Source organism: Notamacropus eugenii, chromosome 6, assembly GCF_028372415.1.
Source record: "Notamacropus eugenii isolate mMacEug1 chromosome 6, mMacEug1.pri_v2, whole genome shotgun sequence".
NCBI lineage: Eukaryota > Metazoa > Chordata > Mammalia > Diprotodontia > Macropodidae > Notamacropus > Notamacropus eugenii.
This window is the reverse complement of record NC_092877.1, coordinates 259,962,611-259,986,167: the sequence shown is the minus strand read 5'-3', so window position 1 is coordinate 259,986,167 and position 23,557 is coordinate 259,962,611. Positions and strand designations below refer to the sequence as shown.

Here is a 23,557-nt window from a genome sequence, read left to right as displayed (position 1 = left end):
ACTAGCTGTGTGGCTATGGATGGGCAAGTTTATTGAATTCTCTGCCTTCTGTCTTGTGTTTTGTGCTCTGCAAATCGTGGGCTCTGGATAGCTCTCTCCCCACCTTCCTACACTGTACACAGTCTGGCACTTTTTATCTTTTTAGTCTCCTTATGGTAGTTCTTCGAGACTTTTTTTCTCAAGTTTCTCTACCCACCCCTATTGCACTCTCTCAGTTAATGATCTCGCCTCCAAGTTTAAAGAGAAGACTGAGACAATCTCCCTGTTTTACAGGGCACAACCTTGGCACATCTTTACCTGTCCTCCCCTCTTTTGTTTCAGTCTCAGAGGATACTGTGAGCCTCCTCTTCCTCAAGGAGGAGGATCTCCTGTTATGTCCTAGTTTTCCTCATCAATCATTCTCTCTCTTTCTTTCATCTTCAAGCTCTTCTCAGATGCTTCCTTACCAACGTTCTCAAGTTTCTTCCACTCCCAAACTCCCAGAAGCCTCTACCGCCTCACCGGACACTCACGTGTTTTTAAATCCTTGGCAATATGGCTTCTAACTTCACTAATATAAAGTAATTTCTTCATTGTTAATTTGCTATCTTTTCTTCAGTCCTCATCTTCCTTGTCTTTTCTGTAGGACATGATACTATTGACCAGACCTGCTTTGTCTTGAATCATCACTCTCCGTTTGGGGCTTCTCTGGGCATTTTCCTTGCTAGTTCACCCTCCAATTCTAATGTACATCAAAAGCAGGGTGCTCTCAAGGGGATCTTCTTGTCTCTATGACTGTTAAACTATGCCTCTGCAGCACTTGGTATAACGCTCTGTTAGGGCCAGTTTTCAAAAAAGTGAACTGAATTATGTAGTGAAGTTGTAGTGATGATGAGATTGAAGTTCAAGATGGTAGTTTTTAAATATTAACAATTTTTGTCTACCCTTGCTTCATGGAAATTTAAAATGAGAAAAGGAGGCTAGAAAAACAGATAGCTCTTGGTGTCTCAAAGAGTAACAGAGAAGCCCTAAATCTCCCTTCAATGACTTTGCAGAATCTGTTAAATAACAACTTACAGAAAAAGTTCTAAATTCCATAACCCTGATGAAAGTGCTCCTTCACCACTTGATTTGTTGCAATAAAAATAAGGTTGGAATTAAGGGGACAAAAGCATTCTAGAGTGAAAAGATACTGTAACCTATTAAGTTCAACTTTATGTGACTGGTAATCTATGTTGTCTGATTGGAATTACATACCCATTAGAAAGTTTCAGTTGGTATAGCATACAGGATATGTAACTTGGTTGACTGTATATAATATTTGTAATTATTCCTATAAGAGGTTGGTTACCATGCTCTTTTCTAGAAATGTTAATTGTTGGAATAGTGTTTTTTATGATAAAGTCAGATTTAATTTTTATTATATTTTTTCCAGGAATTAACCATTGCAAGTGAGAAATCAGCAGCAAAAACTCTGCACAACACATGGAAAATGTTTTTTCTTACCATTGAGCTATGAGAATGAAGGATTTAATTCAATCACTGCATTAACTAATAACTTTTCTCTGTTCTAGCAAAATATAGGTACTTAAAGAATTTCACACATACTTGTTCTGCATTTTCCTTGTTTGCTTTATTTTCTTCATCGTCTTCTTCTTCTGGTTCCACAGGAGCAGGGGTCAGTGAAGCCACAAAGTGCCACAGAATATCATGGAGAGAGGTTGTTTGGATAACATTACACAAAAGCCAGTTGAAAGCCTAAATAATTGAGGTTGTAGAGGTAAAATTTTTATAAAATAAATGAAATAGTAACAAATACAGTACACATGAAAAAGAAACATTAAATCTTTTTTTGAGCACAGGCAATGTGAATTCACATACTTAGTAAACAGTTTGGGGAAAGAGAAGGAATTTTGGTAAAATGTTTTCTTAGAAGCATATTATGCTTTAAACAGTCCTAAAATTGAGGGAAATAATACTGTTCTATTAAAATAACAAAATACTTTGCCATATTATTTTATGTTTTACTTCTTTGGATAGTTATCCCAAACACTAAGTCATAAATATAGCTCGTCAATTAGCATTCAGCATCATCAGAAGAAATGACTTTCAAATGCTGAACAAATTCTCATTTTTTGTTTTTAGAATTTCCCAGCACAAGTTTTGATAAGTCATTAAAAAAACAAGTAGCAGAAGACACAAAGCGATAAGCATGTTGCTCTAAAAACACCTGACAATTTAGATATTTTTAGGTAGATAACTAGACAGGTAATTAATAATATTTAATTGCAGATTATTAGAGGAGAATCAACACATGAACCATCATTTCTGACCCCTTGGAATTGTCATCATATTAACCAAAATGATACTAGGTTGACTAAAGGAGCTTTTGGAAATAAGGTAATATAGTAACTATTAATAAATTACTTTAGTATGTTTAAATTTTTTAAGTTAGTAACTCAGATAAACTGAGTCAACATGCAGAAGACAGCATGATGAGTTAGAAGGTGAGATGGATTTGGAATCAGAGGTTTAAATCCTACTTCTGCCACCTGTCTTGTCTTGGGTAGGTCTCTTTAACCTCTCTGAGCCTTAGTTTTCACATCTGTAAAATGATTAAGAATCAATCTGTGATCAAAAGATAGCCTTACTGGGGGTTGGTGAAAAATGACTTTCTTACTACTTCCACCAACTGGCCCCAACCTACTTTTCCCATCTTGTCTCATACTACTCCCTTAACTTTCTTTATGTTCCCACCAAAGTAGATCACTCTCTCCATTTCCAATGGGTTCTCTTCCATCTCAAGGCCTTTGTGGGTAGCTCTTAATGCTTAGACAACTGTCTACCCATTCTGCACCTTTGCCTTGTGAAAGTTATTTATAACAGAAGCCCAACTTGGATACTACTTGCTCAAGAAAGTTTCCCTATCCTTTCCCTCTCAGATGACATCAATCTGTTGTTCCTCAAATATTTCTCAGCCCTTTTCCTGGACTTCCATTGTACTTCTCTTAACATTCTAAGTGATCCTTAATTAGATGCTTATCTTCTATCCTCATTAGGTTGTAAACTCCTTGAGCAGGACTGGGGTCATTCCAACCATTATATCTATTAGCTCCTAGGATGCCTCACATACAGTAACCCCTTAATAAATACTTATTGAATTTGTTATATCTTCTGTAACTTTATGCTGGTACTTTCCTTTGCATGAATGCTTCCTAACCTGTTTAAATATAACAATTTCTGTTTAATTTTTTTTAAAAAGCAGTTTCATTAAACTCAAATACCCAGAGACACAATAGTTTCACTAATGTGCTCATACCTCCATAGCAAAAACTCGGCAAGCAGATTTCCGCAACGCCTGTTTCATTGCTATTTCAAGACCTTCCAGATCATGATGCTGTATAACAAAAGCTAAAACTGGCCACTGAAAATTTCTCTCTCCTTTGGAAAGAGAACTATGGGCTGAAATTAGTCGAGAAAGCTCAGGAGAAGGATGTCTTAAGAGAGAGGAACCAACTTCTATAAAAAAAAAAAGAAGCAAAGTATTAGTTTGAAACATCAGAATAGTTGTTTTTCACAGCCACAATCTGTAATATTAATATTCAACAATCTAGGAATGACATCATTAAGGAATTAAAAATTTTATGGGGATGCTCACTGTTAAATAAGAGAACTGATTTCAGAGCCACTCATTCTTTGGTTTGTATAGAATAGCAGTGATCAATATTGAAAAACTTTTTTAAGGAGAATGTTTTTTCTTGATTCTTTAGAAGCAAAACAGATGTCTCTATTTAATTAACTGTAGAATAATTTTGATGCTTTGATCACAATGAGTAAAAGCTCTGGTTAGTAGAATTCAGTAGCACATATTACAGGAAGCTACTCCTCATTATAAACTATAGTGTGCTAAAATTTAACAGTAATTTTGCATTTTTCACATTAAAATATCAATAGAAAGTATGACATCCATGTGAGCTATTATTAATTTATAATTATTACTGTCCAAAACTGAAGTCTGAATAGAGTAATAAAAATAAAATCACCAAATAAAAGAAATCATCAAGACTGTGATGTGGAGGCTTTACCTTCTTGGAGTTTTAATAACTGGACACAAGAACCTTTGCTGGATCAGGGAAATATGTACTTCATACTGGGGAAGGGTATACTTCTGACCTTTGCCCTTACCAGTATCTCCACTGTTAACTCTTCTTCTAGGAATGGCCTTAACACGCGCAGGCAAAATGGAATGCTGTTTGTCATATTCTGAGGCAACAACAGAGTATGATCTTTGGAAGACAGTTCTTTTTGCCAAATCAGTATCTGTTATGGGACTAGTCTCTAAACTGTAGAAAAAGAAAGGAAAGAAACAAAAACAAGGTAGCCCATGTGTATTTATTTTATAATATTATGGACAGAAAAGTAACTATATTCTCTATAGGGAAAAAATGACTTATAGCTCCACAAAGAAGTTTTCAAAAATTAATGATATTAGCTTATTTCAGCTTTCCCCAAATACTCTCCTCCTTTTACAACTTCCATTTTTTCTTATATTTGTTCACAAATTCAAATACACAAGTTCTTTATTTTTTTTGTGAAAGGAGAAATAGAAAGCATCAAAAATTTTTTTGAATAAGTTTTGAATTTTTTTTCAAAACACAGTGTAGACATGGTCATGAAAATTAAGGAATTTTTATTTCAAGGATTAGTAGAAAACTGTTTATAGAAAGAAACTGGCCATATACATACAAATGCAGTAATAAAACTGAAAACAAAATTTTAAAGCATTTTTCCCCTGTCTTTGATTCAGCATCAAGTTTTTGAATTTAGGATCGCATTTGACAATATTTTTGCTGTGTACTATTTAAAGACAAAACATGAACTCTTTTGTCACAACAAGACTGATTCTGAGCTTTAGCCCTATTTTATTCTTGCATTTTGTGTTAGACAAGGCAAATTCATTGAGTTTTGATACAATCTACAGTAAACTTAGAATTTTTCTACTTTTTTTCCTCAAGGCTAGAATATATGGAATCCCCACAATTAAAATGCTGTACAGAGACAGCAAAACAAGGGAAGGAAAAGTCTAAGGCATGTGTGTTCATTATTCCTTTTACTTTCTTCCTTTTACCTTGAAATCCTCTTCCAAATAATGCTGTGGAACTGAGATGCTCCCTGTTCCAATTTACCAAGATTATTTTTCCCTTTTAGCCCATTTTAACAATTTTTAATGTCACTTTAATTAGTCTGATCTTGCCTAATTAATTTGAAAAAAAAAATGTAATTCTCTGGGCTCATTATTGTCTAAATACCTATGCTTTTGGACAAAACCAAATTCTATACTTCTATACTTGTTCAAGCTGTCATTTGTGTACAAATTATTATATGTGGAGCATAATAATGTAGTCTACCTTAATTGCCTTGTCTGAGACAAACTATAAAGTCTTTTGAATGTGGTTGATCTATAAACCAATCAATCAGCAAGCACTTATTAAGTGCCTGCTACCATGTGTCTTTGTATTAAATGCTAGGAATACAAAAGGAAAAGCAAATATGTTACTTTTCCTAAAGGAGCTCACACTCTAATGGAAGAGACAAAATGTATATTGGGAGGTACATACAACACCCACACAGAGTTGATGGAAAATGACTTTAGAAGGGAAGGCACCGGTATTCCTGGAGAAGGTGGGATGTGAACAGAGTGGTGTAGGAAGTCAGGATTCTTGGAAACAGAGTTAAGAAAGGAAAACAGCTGCTGCAAAGACACACCAAAGGGAGGTGAAACGTCATGTGCAAAGAAGAGCGAGAAAGCTGCTGTGCCCAGACTGTGCATGAAGGAGAGCAGGATGTAAGAAGGGTGGGACTTGAGGAAGAAGTCAGGCTGAGAAGAGCTTTAGATGTCGAACAAAAGATTGTATATTTGATTTTGGAGGGAACAGATTCACACTGAACTTGTGAAGCTAGATGACTGGGACAGCAGTATGAGCCTCTACAACAGAAGGAGAGTTTAGGAGCATAAGGCAGAATTGTGTGTGTTTAAGGGGGAGACATTGTTTTGGACATGTTGACTATGTATGAGATACCTGTAGTTCTCCAATTCCAAATATTCAATAGGCAGTTGGTGATGTGGAAATGGAATTCAGGGCTGGATATGTAAATCTGAGAATCATCAGTATACAGACACCCGAACCTATGGTAGCTGGTAAGCTCAGCAAATGAGCTAGTACAGAGAGAGGAGTGAAGGCACAAGGACTCAGGACCAGAACAGCCAGACAGGTATGAGGAGAACCCAGAGAGAGAGCTGTGTCAGCAAAGCCCAGAAAGAAGAAATCGAAAAGGAGAAAGTCATCAACAGCATCAAACACTGAAGAGAGGACAAGAATGAGGCCTGAGAAAAGACCATCCAATTCGACAATTACAAAAAGAGAGGACTGGTAACTCTGAAGGGTGCAGTTTCAAGGAAATGACAGGATCGGAAGCAAGGCTTGGAGAAGGCTTAGAAGAAAGTAAAAGGAGAGAAGGAAGTACCTCCTTCAGACAAGAGCTCAGTGGAGAAAAGACTTTTCCTAAATGTAAAGGTTAAGGAAGTTCAATTACATAATTTCTGTGGTTTCTTACATCTCTAAAATGGTTTAGTCCAGTCCACACTGATAGTTTCCTTTTCTGTACTCCTATAGCAGGAGTAATGTTATATACTCTTTGAATATTTTTCATAGTAACAACTGATTTCTTTTAAAGTCTTTGATGATTTATTATTTTTTGATGATTTTTATGGTTCCTCTTTGGCCAAAGTCTCTGCAATTTAAGACACAATCTCTGCAACTTCCTTTATAGTTCACTGTCCTATATCCCCACCAAATTCTAATACATGTCATAGGGCTTGCATTTTAACAAAGAGAAGAACATAAATGAAATACCTTGGTGGCATGGATTTCATATTACTCTCTGGCTCCTCAAACACATTAGGGCTTGCATCAGGAGTTACTGATATGTATGGTGCTGGTACAGATGTTGAACGTAGATACCTCATTTCATCTTGAAAAAGGTTGTCATCCTGATATCCCACAAAGTTTTCATGATGATGCCTGGATCAGATTACATGTGATAATTTAAAAAGAATATTATGGCAATTACCTAGTTCTCTCAAAAATTTTTTTTTTCCAATTACATGCAAAGATAATTTTAAACAATCGTTTCTACAAAATTTTGAATTCCAAATTTTTTTCCCTTTCCCCCTCTCTTTCCCTCCCCCTTCCTAAAGCAGTAAGAATTTTGATACAGGTTATATATGTGCAATCATGTAACATGTATTTCCATATTAGTCATAGTTGTGAAAGAAACAGACAAGGGAAAAGCCCTCACAAAAAAATAATAAAGTAAAAATGGTATGTTTTCATCTGTATTTAGACTCCATCAGTTCTTTCTCTGGGGATGGATAACATTTTTCATCATAAGTTCTTCAGAGTTGCCTTAGATCACGGTATTGTTGAGAACAGCTAAACCATTCCTAGCTGATCATCACACAATGCTGCTGTTACTATGTCCAATGGTTTCCTGGTTCTGCTCATTTCACGTTGCATCACTTCATACAAGTCTTTCCAGATTTTTCTGAAATCTGCCTGCTCATCATTTCACACTACACAACAGTATTCTATTACATTCACATACAGCTTGTTCAGTCATTTCCTAATTGATGGACATCCCCTCATTGTCCAGTTTTTTTGCCACCACAAACGATCTGCTATATTTTTGTACATGTACAAAATGATCTCTTTGGAATATAGACCTAGTAATGTTGTTCCTGACATTAAGGGTATGTACAATTTGGTTGACCTTTGCGAATAGTTCCAAATTGCTCTCCAAAATGGTTAGATCAGTTTACATTTCCACCAACAGTAAATTAGTGTCCCAATTTTTCCACATCCTCTTCAATATTTATTATTTTCCTTTTTTTGTCAGATTAGCCAATCTGATGGGTGTGAGGTGGTAACTCAGAGTTGTTTTAATTTGCATTTCTGTAATCAAAAGTGATTCAGTGAGCTTCTTCATATGATTACAGATTTCTTCATCTGTAAACTGCCTGTTTATGTCCTTTGAGCATTTATCAAATGGGGAATGGGTTGTATTCTTATAAATTTGACTCAGTTCTCTATATGTTTGTCTTTCTACATTTCTAAACCTCTTTGTAAGCAAAAAAACACTACATATATAGAATGTGAATGATCACAGCAGAAACTGTTCTGTTTTTGTTTTTGTATCCCAGTAAGTACTTAAAATAAAATTTTAATCCAATTATAAAAATGGATTTTTCCTAATTTGTCAGTAGCATGACTGCTATAGGTAAAAAATTTTAAATTCTTTATCTGATTCAGCCACCTATTTCTAACACTTTCACAGAATAAGAGACTAAAGAATAATTTAAGTGAAAGAAATGAAAAGGATAACTGCAAGACAAATGATCTCCTTAAACACTTTTTTTTTTGTCTACAAGAGACAGTTAAATGAAACTCCATTTTCTAGGTCTAAAAATGAATACAATTCATAGCTGTCTATTTGGGGCACTGACATTCATCCAGCCAAAGTTTACTAAGCAACTATTTAGTACGCTGCATGCTCAGGACACATCGATCATGCCACCTTAGAACAGAAATTCCTGACTTTGTTTTGGTTTGTACGGTACCTCATATTCTGTGGTAAACATAACAAATACTGGAACTCCTGGTAAAATTTCAGTTACATAACAGCAGTTATTGATAGAATCAAAGAACAACCTTCATTACCTCGCTAATGTCTGCAGGTAGAGGCAAGGCATTTTGATGGGAAGATCCTCAGAGATGCCTTCTTTCACACTTGGAAGCTGAGACTGGAACGGTTTTGTAGGATGGTAGCACAGAATACTGGGTTCGGCAGCACTACTCAAGGACAATAGGAAGAGTGCGTTTGCTTTAATCACCTGATGGGCCTCCATGGTGGGCAAGGCACGAGGAGTCTTAACTTGCATTGTTTTTCTCCTAGATTGTTTTACCTATCAAAGGAAAAAGGTTAATACCTCTTAGTGATCTTGTATTACTCATAAACGACAAAGTGAACAGAGTGTTGGATCTGGAGTTAGGAACACCTATAGCCAAACTCCACTGTACACACACTTAGCTGGGGTACTAGAGGGCAAGTCACTTAACCCCTCTTAACTTCAATTTCCTCATCTGTAAAGCGAGGATAATAGTAGTACCTACCACACATGACACTTGACTGTATTCAGTGAGACAATATGAATAAGGCATTTAAAGAAATTACTAAGATATACACACATACATATTTATCATTACACCGTTATAGGGAGCTATACCTTCTCCTTTGCTGCGGCTTGCTTTTCACGGAGGTATTTTTCCCTGCAACGATCACACACCAGGTACCAAGTGCTTCCTCCTATGCCACCATCACCACAGTTACCAGCCCATCCTCCACAAAAGTGTCCAATGCTATTATAACCTTGTCCACCTGCATACCGGCCACAACCTTAGAAAAATAACAAAAATGAAGATATAAAAAGTATGTCTTTAGAATCTACTTCAAAGATAATCTATATCTGAAAATTAATATAAAATGTAAAAGAAACAATCTCCAATAATTTTATATTTTAAAAACTGGAAATTTTCAAATAACTTTCATATTTACCAAAATACTTGCATTCAATTAATTTTTTTTAAAAAGCTACTAATCAGTACTATGAAAATCTTGGTTGGGATGTCAATTTTTTTTTTCAACAACTATTAAAGCATGGCACTGTATTTTCTGATTCAAAACAAAACAGCTGACATTTTAAGAATTATTTGCAGAAAAATAGGCAGAACAATAACGTATTTGAATTTATTTTGTCTGGGGCAAAACCAGAATTCACATCAGATAAGTCAGCCTTCATTCTTGGCTACTCCTGGTGCGTGAGAGGAAATGTGGCAGCAATGGATACCGAGTTAAGCTCTGAGACACACTGGCCGGGCGCTTACGCTCTTGGTGTCCTAGCCAACTCTGTAAGACTTGTAAATAGCTCAATCCTGATGAAATCATGGGCACAGTAAAAAAAAAAAAAGTATATATCAACATCTATATGTTGAATTATTTGTCTGTCACATGTAAATTATTTAAGATTCCTGGCTGAGATAGTAGGTGTTTTGGTTTTCCTTTTACTTTTTTCACTTTTAATATCAAAACTACATTAAAAGTAATATAAAAATTTGTCAAATGAGTCATACCATAAACTCAATGCAACCAGGTCTTTCAGCTTTTTAATAAAATTTGCTGGGTGAATCAGCCTGAAGGCAACATGTCCTGACAATACTGTTTGATAAAATATATTTCACGTTAATATCTTACCTGGATGAGCTTGTCTCATGTGGTAAGTTACTGGATAGGGATGTGATTCTCCACATAGCTCACAGATGGTATCTTTCTCTGGTCCCCCCACAGCAAGTTGGGCCATTTCACCAAACAAATTACCCCTTGGCCTGGCTTCAGCCTTTTCTTTTTTCTTTTTTTCCTTCTTAGTCTTTTTATTATCTTTGTCACATTCTTTCTTTTTAAGTACTGCACAAGAGCCAGGACTTGGAAATATCATGTTCTGGGAAGCAGCTTTGATGGTGGCCAAAGAGATGTCTTCCCAAAAGGCTACCAAGTGTTGTAAGGTTAAAGGAAGAGGAGATTTGGATTTCATTGTGTGGTGTGTGGACATTTCAAAAGTGGCTTCTGTTTTTCCATCCTCACATTTTTCATGGAGAGGTGGTTCCTTAAGCATTGACAGGACTTTATTTTTGTTGATGCTGCCCATTTTAGATATATCTGGTCCATGAGGTGAAATATTAAACATATTAAGAGCAGATGATATTTCCAATGAGTGCCTATTTTTCAATTTTGTTTCTTTTTCCTCTGTAGGCTGCTGACTATTCAAACTATTTCTTATTGGAGCATGTTCTTTAGACAGTTCTGGATTAAATTTGAGAAAAGAAGAACAAGCCATTGCATCATGGACTATACCTTCATGCCAAAGGAAAGAGGCAAAGACAGCTCTGGCGCATTCCGCCACAGAAGGGGACATTGCTTGTTTAGCTGGCTCTAAAGGTCTGGCTCCATCTCCTTTGAAAAGGAAGCCTGCCTTTTCCTTTTTGGGCCTGGTGTGCCGATTTGCACATTTCCGGCTTACCTTTGGAGAGGCTCTCATTTCCTGTTCATCCTTCATGGGTGCCTTTCCTATGCTGAAGTGCACTTTATTGGAGCTCTCATCCACACTCTTAAATTCAGTACTCTCATCACAAGTGCTGTCTGTTATACTGTTTGTTTTTAAAGTACTACAAGTACAGACTTCAACGACCTCACTGTGCAGATTTTCTTGAACTACATGTGGAGAAGGAGCTCTATTTTCAGTTCCAGGAGAAACTTTAGAATCTTTTGGTATTATTTTTGGTTTAGGTGATGTGGATCGACCTCTTAATGGTTCTGTGAGGGGCATCTTTTTCTTGCGGAGAGTATCTGGATCCAGCGTATAGGAGTCTGATTTGGATCGTTCCCGAGGAGGGTCAAGCTTTGTCTTTGAAGGAGCAGGGCCTTTCTGAGGTAGATTCTTGTCATGTGGAGAAGAGGAGCGTGGAGGACTAGCACCTGGTGGACTGGACCTATTTGATGGGAGAGTCTTTGGCTTAGGAGAAGATGATCGAGATCCTGGCCCTGGAGACTCAGCTCTAAGGCCAGAAGAGATTCTCCCATCAGATTTCAGTGTTTGCAAGGTATTATGATTGGGAGATAATGACCTACTATGGGAATCTGACCTCAGCTTTGCAGCATCAGATTTCAACATTAGGGATTCACTAGCAGATAAGCCTTCTGTGCCTCTGGGTTTCTTTTGCTCTGTAGCAGTCCTGCTCACTCGTCCGTCAAGCTTAGGTGACCGGCTTTCAATTCTGTGTTTAGAGGACAGATCTGATTTTCCTGCTGGAGAGGCTGGTCTAGAGGCTATGGAGAAATTTCCTCGGTCACCTGTATAATTCATTTCGGAGTGAAAAACATTGTTATAATTACAAATCACTGAATATTTATTAGCACACAAAATGCATACAATGGTTGAACACAAAGATATAATTCTGTCAACATTTATTCGTAAAAATAATGCTTTTATGGCATTTTATGGTTAAAAAGCGTTTGAGATTGAAAATAAAAATCAAGGACAAAGAGAAAAATATTATTGATGAAAATCTTTGAATTATGATATGTACCACAACAAACCAAAATATTTTCCCAGGTGCAAAACTGTACATGTACTACATGTTTATTATTACGGAAATATAAAGCAAATCATCTATTAAAATTTCTAGTACATAAAAAGTTTTAAACGAACACTAATGAGCAAAGAGAAAACCAAACTGTCACTGACGCTAGAATCTAGAACTGGAAAGTATATAGCCTATGAAAATTAAAGTACTCCAGCAAATTTTCAGTGGAGGTTAGTTGAATGTTTTCTTATTAGCTTTATTATCTGTAGATATGTACCTTCTATTAATTAAGTTGACTGCGCACTAGAGTCCTGCTTTAAACATACTGGAACAATTTTTAATTAAATAAGCGACAGTGCTTGAACCCTGCTTACCATGCAATTACAGGACATCTCCAAATTACCAACAGGTTGTTAAAAAAATTTCATTAATTTCTTTAAAGTCTGTGTCTAGAAACTGAAATATATTTTTTTAAATAGGGTATGAGGTCCCCGGAGTAGTTCAGAAAAGCTTATTTACCTTCTAATGTTTCTTGAACTACAAAGCCACTGACTTCTGAGAGATGTGAACAAAATGATATCATGTGGAAAAACAGGTTTAAGTTTTCTACCCTTTTGCAGAGCCAATCTTAAACAATATTTTGAAAAGATAGACAGATGGTATATGGCATACTCCCACATTTATACGAAATTCCCCTAAAAAGTTACCTATCTTCCCCGCAAACCAAAATCCCCATTCCTTCAGTTTAGTTGTTTGTAGTTAGTGGCATTTATTAAGTACCTACTATGTGGCAGGCACCGTGCAAAGTGATAAATAGGGATAGAGGCTATGAATTTACTGGTATAGGGAACAGTTTGGTGAGCAAACTCCCTTTCCCAATGAAGGTGAACACTTTCTCTGCAACTGTGAGTCTTAAAGAGACGCCCAGAGTACCCAGAACTAAGTGACTTTCCCAGGGTCACACAACTAATCTGTGTCAGAGTTGTGGCCTGCATCCCAGGTTCAAGGCTCTAGAGAAACAACGACAAAAATTCAAGTCCCTGCTTTCAAAGACCTTATACAATTTCACTGATCCAACAGTCAAGAAATTTATACTGTCTCAATGACTGATAGCTGCTTTACCTTAGAGGAAGGATTTAACTTTTTTTCAAAGAGGATGTTTCAAAACTATGGCTTAATTATCCATCTCTCCCAGGCTGAAGGGGGCCATTCATGCTCCAGACTTCTACTTTTGAACTCTCCCATTTTCTACAAGTGCTATTAAAACACACACACAGACACGCACACACACAGACATACACACATACACACGCACATACACACATACACACAGACACACACAGGCACATACACACAGACACACACAGGCACATACACACACACAGACACAGGGTCCTACTTCTGTTTCAATGACTGCTGCATGACAACAGTTTCTACACACCAGGTGTCTGGGACAGTTAGCCTGGCTGCCCGATTTTAGTTCAATACAGTTTAAAGTATCCAACAATGATCGATATTCCTCTGAGAAGAGATTTCCCTCACATATGCCAGGAGTGATATTTTAAAATATTTAACAGAGACTTGGAGAAATTTGGGTAGTAAAATTTTTTTATGTGCTAGGTATAGCTTTCTTAAATTACAATTAAAAAACCCATGATTGATTTGCATAAAAATTCAACATGTTATAATATTTATTTTTAAATACAGGATTTACCTATATGAAGTGAAACATCTTTATGTTTTAGGCAGTTAAGTGATGCAGGGGATAGAGCACCAGACCTGGAGTCAAGAAGACCTGAGTTTAAATTTGGCCTCAGACACTTAATAGCTGTGTAACTCTTGGCAAACCTCTTAGCCTCTATTTGCCTCAGCTTCTCCATTTGTAAAATGGGGATAACAATAGCACCTACCTACTAGGGTGGTTGTGAAGACCAAGTAAAATAATAACTGTAAAACATTTAGCACAGTGCTTGGCACATAGTAAAGGCTATAGAAATGTTAGCTATTATTATGCTAATTAATTATTTCCATTTTGTCCCATATTTTTGGCATAAACAATATGTTCTTATAAATTATTATACTTACTGGCTTCCTAATCCATTTAGAGTTTTTCATATAAGTATGAACTGAGAAAAAGCAGTTATCTTTACACTGATTTCAAATAACAAATCTATTTTTTTTTTTGCCACTGAAATGATTACATTGGAACATAACACCTTTAGAAACGGATATATTAGGCATACTATAAAAAAGAAAAACATTACTTCAAATATGGGTCAACTTTTTTGGGCAATGAGCTGTACTACTAGTTTGTGAGAAGGAAAAGAAGTTATTCATATAGAATGTCTACAAAGCTGTTTTACATATTTGTGAGAAAAGAAACCCCAGCCCAACAATATTGTGGTAATCTTTATAGTATAGTCCCAATAATTGTGGTTCTGTGAATTTCCCTCTTAAAATACTAGACTGAATAAATTTGTTGATGAATTTTGTAGAGAAAAAAACCAACATTTGAATCAAAAGAACTATTTAAGACCAATGATCCATATATATTTTAAATTTAGAATTTCATTTTTTCTTCCTGAGTTTAGGCATTTTCTTGATCATATTGTTAAAACATTTTTGGTCACTCTATAAATGCTTTAAGAAACTTGCTTTACTGTACCAACCAACAATTATCTTATTAAATAAGATTTAAGAACTGTAGTTAACGGAGTTTTTCTTTGAAAAACTTAATTGTTTTTCTTTTGAAAGTGTTTTTCTTTGAAAAAACTTATTCAATTTGTAATAGTAATTGTATAGCAAAATTTTCATATATCAAATAAATGATGGTGGTTTCATAAGATAAATTTTAAGAAAAACCCCCAGGATTGTGTATTTTTGCCCATGTTGGATATTAAAACAGAATATAAATACTTTTGCATATAAATATTTTGTATTTAAGATACTCATATCTAATAAGGAAAATCTGATTTATAATGCTGAGGAGATAAAAGATGTATGTAAAATTACATGAAAATTACTTCTAAATATTTCAACCTTAAAATTAAATTTTAAAATATTCATTTAACAAATGAATGGAATGAAAATGAATTGAAGTGAAATTATTTTCCTTTTCCAAACTTCCTTTGTAAATTGTGGCTGTCCCATCCATGAATGCATGCATACCCACCCTTGAGTTTGTGAGACAGAGATGAAAGAGCAGAAGCAGGCCCAGCTACACCATTATTTTTGTAAATGCGCTCACGAGAAGCAAGGTTGCGGGATGGAGTTTCTATAGTGGAAAACAGTGGCAAAGAAGCAACACAGGTTGAATGGAAACAATTAGCAGAGAAAACAAGCAGAAACAAAGAATTTTAAAGGGTATGCATCTATTTGCTGTTACGAATGAATTTCACCGCTAAGCTGCATTTCATTAAACAAATCTATACTTCTCTCAAAAATTAGAAGCGAGAGGGACAAATATCAATTTTAATAATCACTTATAAGGTTGTAACATTTCAAATGAGGGCCATGATTTTTTATAAAGTTAGATCACTTTTTTTTTTCATTATAGTATTAAAAAATATACAAATCTGAAGAATATAGGTAGTTAAACAATACTGGAATTAGAGTCTGCAAATCTGGACATTTGGAATTTAGTAGCAATTCTATTTCTAAATAGCTGTAGAATCATGATCAAGTCATTAAAACTCCTTGGGAATTAGTTTATTTACTTAAATAAAGGAAGTGACCTGAAAAAGATGATTTCTTAGGTCCTTTCTGGCTCTAAAATTCTACGAGATACTACAAAAAGAGGATGGTTTCTTTTTATTTTTATTTGATATCCTGTTGTGGATGATACATTTTTTTATAAATATATTTGTAAAATGTCTTTTAGTTCAAAGTAATTTGTGCTTTCAGTATATCTATCGGTCTTGGCTCTTGTACGTGCAGATGTGAGTTCACAAAGATTCAGCATATAACTCATCAAATTTCATGACAACAAATGTCACTAAAACAGCAATTCCTATATAATAATGACTTCTGAGATCAAGCATATCTTATTGACTAGAACAACATCACAGTAAAATCTCAGAACCCATATTTTGCAAACCTGTTGGGTTTCTACTGTAGTGGATTTGTCCAAAGTTCTGTTATATCACACGGTTTCAGAAGAGGATTTAAGAATTCCAATAGTATAAATAGCTAAGAAATTGAATTACTTTACCTCTTATGATTCCATGAAAATGTTAATTTAATTTAAAATCTTTATTTCTTTAAATAGACTTTGACAAAATCCTGTAATTTCAGAGATGTAAGGGACTTGAGAGGCCCACTAATTCAATTCATGCCAGAATATCCTCCACAACAGGGGTTCTTAAATTTTTTTGTTTCGAAGATTCCTTTGGTGATCTGGTAAAGCCTATCTCTACAAGAATTTGTTTTGAAAAAATTTCATAATCAAAGGGAATACTAAATTTCAGTTGGAGGTTAGTAAAAAATTAAGATGTAATTTTTTCCCCACCCTACTTCATGGACTCCTAAAAATCTGTTCATGAACTCCAAGTTAAGAAGCTTTGCTGCACAGCATATATCTTTTTCAAGTGGTCATACCTCTTTCCTTGAAGAACTCCAATGAGGGAAAACCTATCTCATAAGATAGGTCATTTCACCGTTGGATAGTTCTAATTGTTAAAGAAGTTTTTTCCTTATGCAACACCTAGATTTGCCTCATTGCTACAATCAGTTATAAAAATAAAAATGGAATTAACCAAAATTCTTGTTGAATTTGAATAGTTCTGACCTCCTTTCTTTGCTTAAATATTAAACGATGAAAATAGATAAAATTCTTCAAAAGAAAAATAATGCAGCCACTGCAAGGGCAAATCTTAAGAGTAAATTCCAAATGTTTCATAATAAATAAGTCCTTTTTCAGGGGGGGAGTTGGGAGGAATGGTGAAGTGGATAATGAAAGAAATGAAAATTTACCTAGCTTCTAACATTACTGATATATGGTTCTACGTGGAAATTTAATTTCTGACTTTTCCAGACTAAATCTAAAGGTGAGCCTAAATTATCTTTTTTATTTTGGTTTAACTACCTTTTTGAAGATATTTTAAGTGAAAGGTTGTAGTGTTGGATTTAATTTTTGTATTTTGGAATTCATGTAATTATGGTTCCAAAATGTGTTTACAAGAGACTTTTAAAAAGCAAACAAAGCAAAAACAGAAAAAGGAAATAAAAGACATAACTTTGTAATGTTAAACAAATGACATGCTTTACTATGCATAAAATCAGTGTGCTTCAAATAAAACTTAAGATATTTTGTTCAAAGAATATGTATGACTTTTTAAATGTAGGACTTCCAAGAATAATATTATTTCTACATACTTAATAAGATTTGGAAGAAAATATCCTATTTAATCATTAAATAATTTAACACTAATTTTAAACAAACAAATAATACTTGGTCTATAATACCCTGCTAATAAGAACTTTGCATAGTACTAGTAAAGCAAAATATAAAATGTCATTATAAAATTAATTCATCTTTGAAAACATCAGCAAGAAAAATACCTGATTAACTCACTTTTGACTGTCGTGATTAAAGATCAAGAATGACTGGAGTATGTTAATAAAAGCTTTCTGTATAATACGTTAATTTATTTTGTGTTTGTACTACTTTATTATGTCAGGGGCATTTTTCCCAAGTTGAGACTTTCCATTAATTTAAGGCACCATTAAACAATTCACAATTTAAAATTTCATTTTCTTCCGGTGAGTTTGAAAGCTGAGAGTTAAAATTAAGATAATCTAGAATCAGATGGACATTTGCAGATACTATAACCTTTGTAAAAACAAAATTCCACTTCAAGGGGTAAAAAACTAAGTTAAAGCATACTGCGTTTACCAATCTACCTTCTATATCTTAGTGGTCTGTGACCAGATAAAGCAACTGAGGAAAATTAGAGGCTTCAAATTTTTCTATTTACTTTAAAATAATTTAATCATAGTTGTTTAATAAAAACTCTACATACTTTCTTGGGTTAGTAGTTATCAAAGATTAGTAATCAAGAAGGGCTATTTATATAACTTGAGATATCCAAAACCACAACATTATGTCAAACTGTGACAATGAAGACTTTTTCCCTAAGGCCTGCACTTAGTAAAAAATTCTACTAATCAATGAGGTAGGAGTTCACCTACCTTGTTCAATTAAATTCAACAAGTAGTTTTAAGTTAATGCTACACGAAGACTTTGGGCACATTCTATACTTGTTAAATACCTATCACCGTGTGTGTGGCACTGATAGTAACTGAAGTCATTGCACTCAAAGTGTTCCTGGGAATATTTGTCTCTAGATCGTTCTGTCAGTAAACACAACAACAGTGATTAGCATTTATAAAGTGCTTTAGGGTTTTGTTTTACAAACATTTCATTTTATCTTCACAACAATCCTGGGAAATTGGTACTTTTATCCCAATTTTAAAGATGAGGAAACTGAGGCAGACACAGGGTAAGTGACTTGCCCAGGATCATACTTAGTGAAAGGTCTGGGGCAGGATTTTAAACTCTATCAGGTTTTGATGACATTAAGTTTAGTGTTATACCCACTACATTATCTAGCTGTAGCACAAAGGGTTCATAAAGTTGTTGAGAAAGAACAAGCTTTAATTCCGGAAGAGAGGCTAGTGGAATGTCACGTGTCAACTGACCAATCAGTCAAAGAGCATTTATGACAGATACGTCCTGGACTTGTAACTGCATTAAGTGCTATGACAGTCCCTGGGAATCAAAAGATAACGACAGTCCTTACCTTCAAGAAGCTGACACTATAGGGATGGATGCATATATCCGTACACACATATGGACAAAACTGATATTAAATAGATACAAGATAATTTTGAGGAAAGGCAGGAATTGGGGCAAAGGGGTATATTGAAACACCACATGGAAAGTGGTACTTAAGCTGGGTTTGAAGGAAACTCAGAATTTGAAATGAAAGGAGGAGGGAATTCATGCCACCTACAGCCCTGAAAATGTACATGGAGAGCCAGTGAATGAGGACCAGCAAGGACAGTTTGGATGATCCCAGTATGTATGAAGGGCTATAAAATGTACAATAAGGCCGGACAGGAAGTTTGAAACCAGGAATTTTTAAATAACAGGGGAGTTTATATTTGACTCTACTGCCTGGATATATGCACACATTCTATTAGACTGTGAACTCTGTAAATTTTATTATTGGAAGGTGAACACTAATTGCATACTCAATCAAAAAGGTTATTTTTCATCTTAAACTTAATTTTCAAGATATTTACTACACTTTATTTTAAAGTATAAAACATAAAATATGACACTGAGCCTTGGAGAAGACACCAAATATTGTATGAAATATCTGTAATAGTAATGTGGGCGGAGTTAATGAAACAGATATGAGGGATGCTATGGAGACAGAATGATAACATCTGGCAAATAACTGGATTTGTGGAATGAGAGAGAAATCCAAGATAGCACCCAATGGGGCTGTGAACCGAGGTGACTAGAAGATTGGAAGTGTCTTGGAAAGTAATAATTATAAAGAGACAGAGATTTTGGGGAAAAGATAATGTACTATTATGGACATGCTGAGTTTGATATGTCCATGGGAATAGTTTGAAAAGTTCATTAGGCATTGGTGACACTGAAATGGAGCTCAGGAGAGAAAATAAGGATCTGATAATACAGAGATTTTTATTCAGATGGATTCAGGTAAATAACTGTAGTTCTGTTATCTACACACAAGCAAATTACCTGTCTTAAAAACTTCGCATTCATTATTATATGAATATGGTGCTTGGTATATAAAGACTTAAGAGAGAAAAAAGGTTAAATACTGAGGCTCCCTAGGGAATAATATTCTATATTTTAATAATATTCTATATTTTCCTTTTTAGGTATATGTCTGAGAAAGAAAAGGAATCAGAAAAAAATAAATTTTACCAATAGGGATATAAGAAGAGTTAGGTTAGGAGATTATGGAGACTGGAAGTATCAATCAAAATTAAAAGTCAATTGTAGTTGGGTAACTTGCGTGAACAGTGAAGTGTCTTTCATACTGCAGGTATGCAACAGGTTCAGACATTCTCAGCAAAAACTGAAACCTAAGGGAAGGTATACTTTTAACACACCAAGATTCCACCATTAAATATGGAACTCTATGTGGTTTAAAATGAAGTCATTATAGTTGGGGTGGCTAATGCAGGCCCAGTTTTACTGTTTTAGTAGATTTATTAGTCTCACACTCACTTGGGCTAATCTAAGTCTTTCTAAAATATAATCTTATACTAACAGCTTTTTAATTAATTAAATGAAAATTGTGAGTGACTCCAAATATTTGTTGCTAAGTATATTAGAAAGAACTCCTCCCCAGCCTCACTTATTTTGAAGCCTTCTTAGAGCAACAGTGAAAAGCAAGATGTAGTACTGAATGGAAAATAGGGAAAAGGAAAATTGAAGGACATATGGATAACTACTGAAAGGATAAGAAAAAACAGAAGAAATTTATATTTAACATAGTAATAAAAGAGTTCAAAAGATTTTTCTATAAGCCAATATAAGAGATGGCAAGTCACAATATTATAAATTCTAAATGAGATCCCTAATCACAAGTTTTGCTTAAATGACCAAAAAAGAAAAACAAAGTGGATGAAGAATGCCCACCTCTCCAAAATATCACAATGCAGGCTGAGTGGACCCCCTGTGGAAGACTTATGGGAGGACAGGGACATGACTCCCACAAGATGAAAAGACATGGATGGATTGTAATATGTACTATTTGCTGGAAAGACTATTCACAGAAAAGAGATTATCGATCTGTCAAAGTACCAAAAAGGAAGTCAAGTGGTATGAAACAAAACACATGGACTGGAAACAGGAAACTCAAATTCAAGTCCCCATTCTTTCCCTAATGAATCCCTGTGTGATCTTCAGCAAATCACTTTAGGTCTTAGTTTTCTCATCTACAAAATGAGGCTAAGTGGGATGATATTTAAATTTAGTTCCAGGTCTAAAGTACTCTTAGTACTGCACTAAGTATACCTGACAGGATAATGGCCTCTAGTCATGGTTTTAAAATCATGCTTTTAGCTGTCAAAGGTGTTAAGTTCATTCCACAAATATTTAAGGAATGACCACCAGTGTGTGCCAGGTTGCTGAGTGCAGTGGAAAATCTTTCGTACAACTTTTGTCTTATTCATCAGTGTCTGGAGGCTACTCTTGAACTTTAATCCTATTACTCAGTTACTGACACCTCTTCTGAAATGAATTATTGATAGAGCTGAAATAAAATTAAACTTATAATCAAAAGCTTTGTTTAAGTTTTGTTAAATATGTTCAGTTGTCAGAGATATAAGTGCTTAGATCATTGCAAGCAGTTTTTCAAAACTGAAGATTAAGGTGTTACTGAGACAAATGAAGCTGTATTTGAATTTTAAGTGCCACTGAAAGAGAGAGGGGGAGAGAGAGAGACAGGAGAAGGAAAAGGTAGTAATCTTTATAAAGAATAAATTTAAAAAGTTATCAGCTGGCAAAAGAAATTAATCTCAGGGAGTTTTAGTGGAGAAAGAGATTGGATTGTTTTTTCTCTTTCTTCTGCTGCCTCAAAGACAGGGAAGAAGAGCCGGGAATGACCTGAAACTTGTGGAGAATGATGTCAGCAGCAGGCTAGGGGGAAGAATGTCACAGGACTGCTTGCATACACTGAGTTATGCATAGGTAACAGCTAAAGGGGCACACTGATGCTAATGAACCAAAACTGGTCTCATGCCCTAGGAACACATACTGTATCCCTGGGGGATATGGCTCTAGAATTATGGGTAAACTGGAAAGAATAAGACCCATTAAAAACTGTGAGAAATACACCAAAATGCACTTAGGTGTTTATTATTTTAAAATGTGCTTTCTCTGTATTTAGGATTCAGGGTCAGTATTTCAAGGGGGAAGGAACAAGCCTTTATTAAGTGCTGACTGTGTGGTAGTCATTGTTCTAAACATTCATCTCATCTGATTCTCACAACAGCTGTCTACGTGCTTTTATAATCTCCATTTTACAGTTGAAGAAACTGAGGCCTACATAAGTTAAATGCCTTGTTCTAGGGTCATACAGCTCCTAAGTATCTGAAGCCAAAATTCAAATTTCAGGCTGTGCTCTTATCAACTGCGCCATTTAGTGGCCTCTGATGTAAATGCAAGAGCACAGAATCTAGAAGGCTTGGTTAGAATCTCAGCTCTGCCACTTAATATCTATGTGGTTTAGGAAGTCAATTCCTCTCCTTAGATTTGTTTCCTCAACTGTAAAATGAGGCAGTTGGACTGGATGATCTCTAAAATTCCTTCTTACCTCAAATTCTATGAACCTACAAACCAATTTTAAGTACAGTATTGGTTAATGTTTTAAATTTGCTGCTGTGCTAAAAATTGTATTTTTTATTAAAATGAGAAAGTACCCAAAAAATCTCTATCTCATATAAAACACAGATTATGAAACCATGTGCCACATTTTGCCACCCGATTACAGCACACTAAAACTGCAAGTTTAATTTCTTTTAAGTAGCAAATAAAAACACTTAATGGTTGCCAATGCAAACCTAAAGTTTTATTATGATGGTGTAAATGACTCTATATGCCATAAGAAAATAGGTCATTTACCTCCCCAAACATAATAATCACACACAAGAAAATATCTAACATGAATTTCCTCTAGTATAGCTCTTGGTATTCAATCATTCAGTTACATAGTTATTTCCTGAGGGAGGCAGTATGATGTAGTCTAGGGTGCTGGTTTGGGAGTCAGGAAGACCTGGAATCCCACCTCAGTGACTAAAGTGATGGATGTTTTTTCTCATCCTCATTTGTGAAATGGGAGTAATAATGACATCTATTTTACAGGGGTGAAATGAAGTTCAAATAAGGATTGTGAAAAATGTGTCAAGTGTTCTGCTATATCGAGGGCAATGACTTTGGATACAGAGGACTGGGGTTCATGTTCCATTTTTTGCCACTTCATACCTGTCTGACCTCGGCCAAATCACTTAATCTAAGTGAGCCTCAGTTTCCTCATATCTAACATGAGGGGGCTGGATTGGAGGGTCTCTGAGGTTCCTTCAAACTCTAGATCTAAGATTCTAAATGAGAGCTACTATTATTGTTATTTGTCATCACACAACAGTAATAATAAAAGAGTATCAATAGGCATTGCAAGAATAGATAACCGAGGATGTGAAAAGACCAATGTAATAAGAATATTTAGGACAAGTTGACGCATATGAATGCAATGGAATACTATTGTGCTGTAAGAAAT

The 23,557-nt window shown here is 35.1% G+C and overlaps 1 protein-coding gene across 14 annotated transcripts in view; it reads right to left on the bottom strand.

Annotated features, from left to right (window-relative positions):
- Positions 1-23,557, bottom strand: part of MYCBP2 (MYC binding protein 2) — a 317,910-nt gene that overhangs the window by 42,981 nt on the left and 251,372 nt on the right. For 13 of the 14 annotated variants that reach the window (XM_072622185.1, XM_072622187.1, XM_072622188.1 and 10 more), the window contains 7 exons: positions 10,348-12,000; positions 9,323-9,492; positions 8,757-9,001; positions 6,894-7,061; positions 4,165-4,322; positions 3,299-3,498; positions 1,588-1,737 (listed from right to left, as the gene is read on the bottom strand). In XM_072622185.1, the coding sequence (XP_072478286.1) occupies positions 1,588-1,737; positions 3,299-3,498; positions 4,165-4,322; positions 6,894-7,061; positions 8,757-9,001; positions 9,323-9,492; positions 10,348-12,000 (2,744 nt within the window). Of the gene's footprint in view, positions 1-1,587; positions 1,738-3,298; positions 3,499-4,164; positions 4,323-6,893; positions 7,062-8,756; positions 9,002-9,322; positions 9,493-10,347; positions 12,001-15,405; positions 15,508-23,557 lie in introns of all 14 variants that reach the window. The other variant, XM_072622190.1, reaches the window with a different exon arrangement.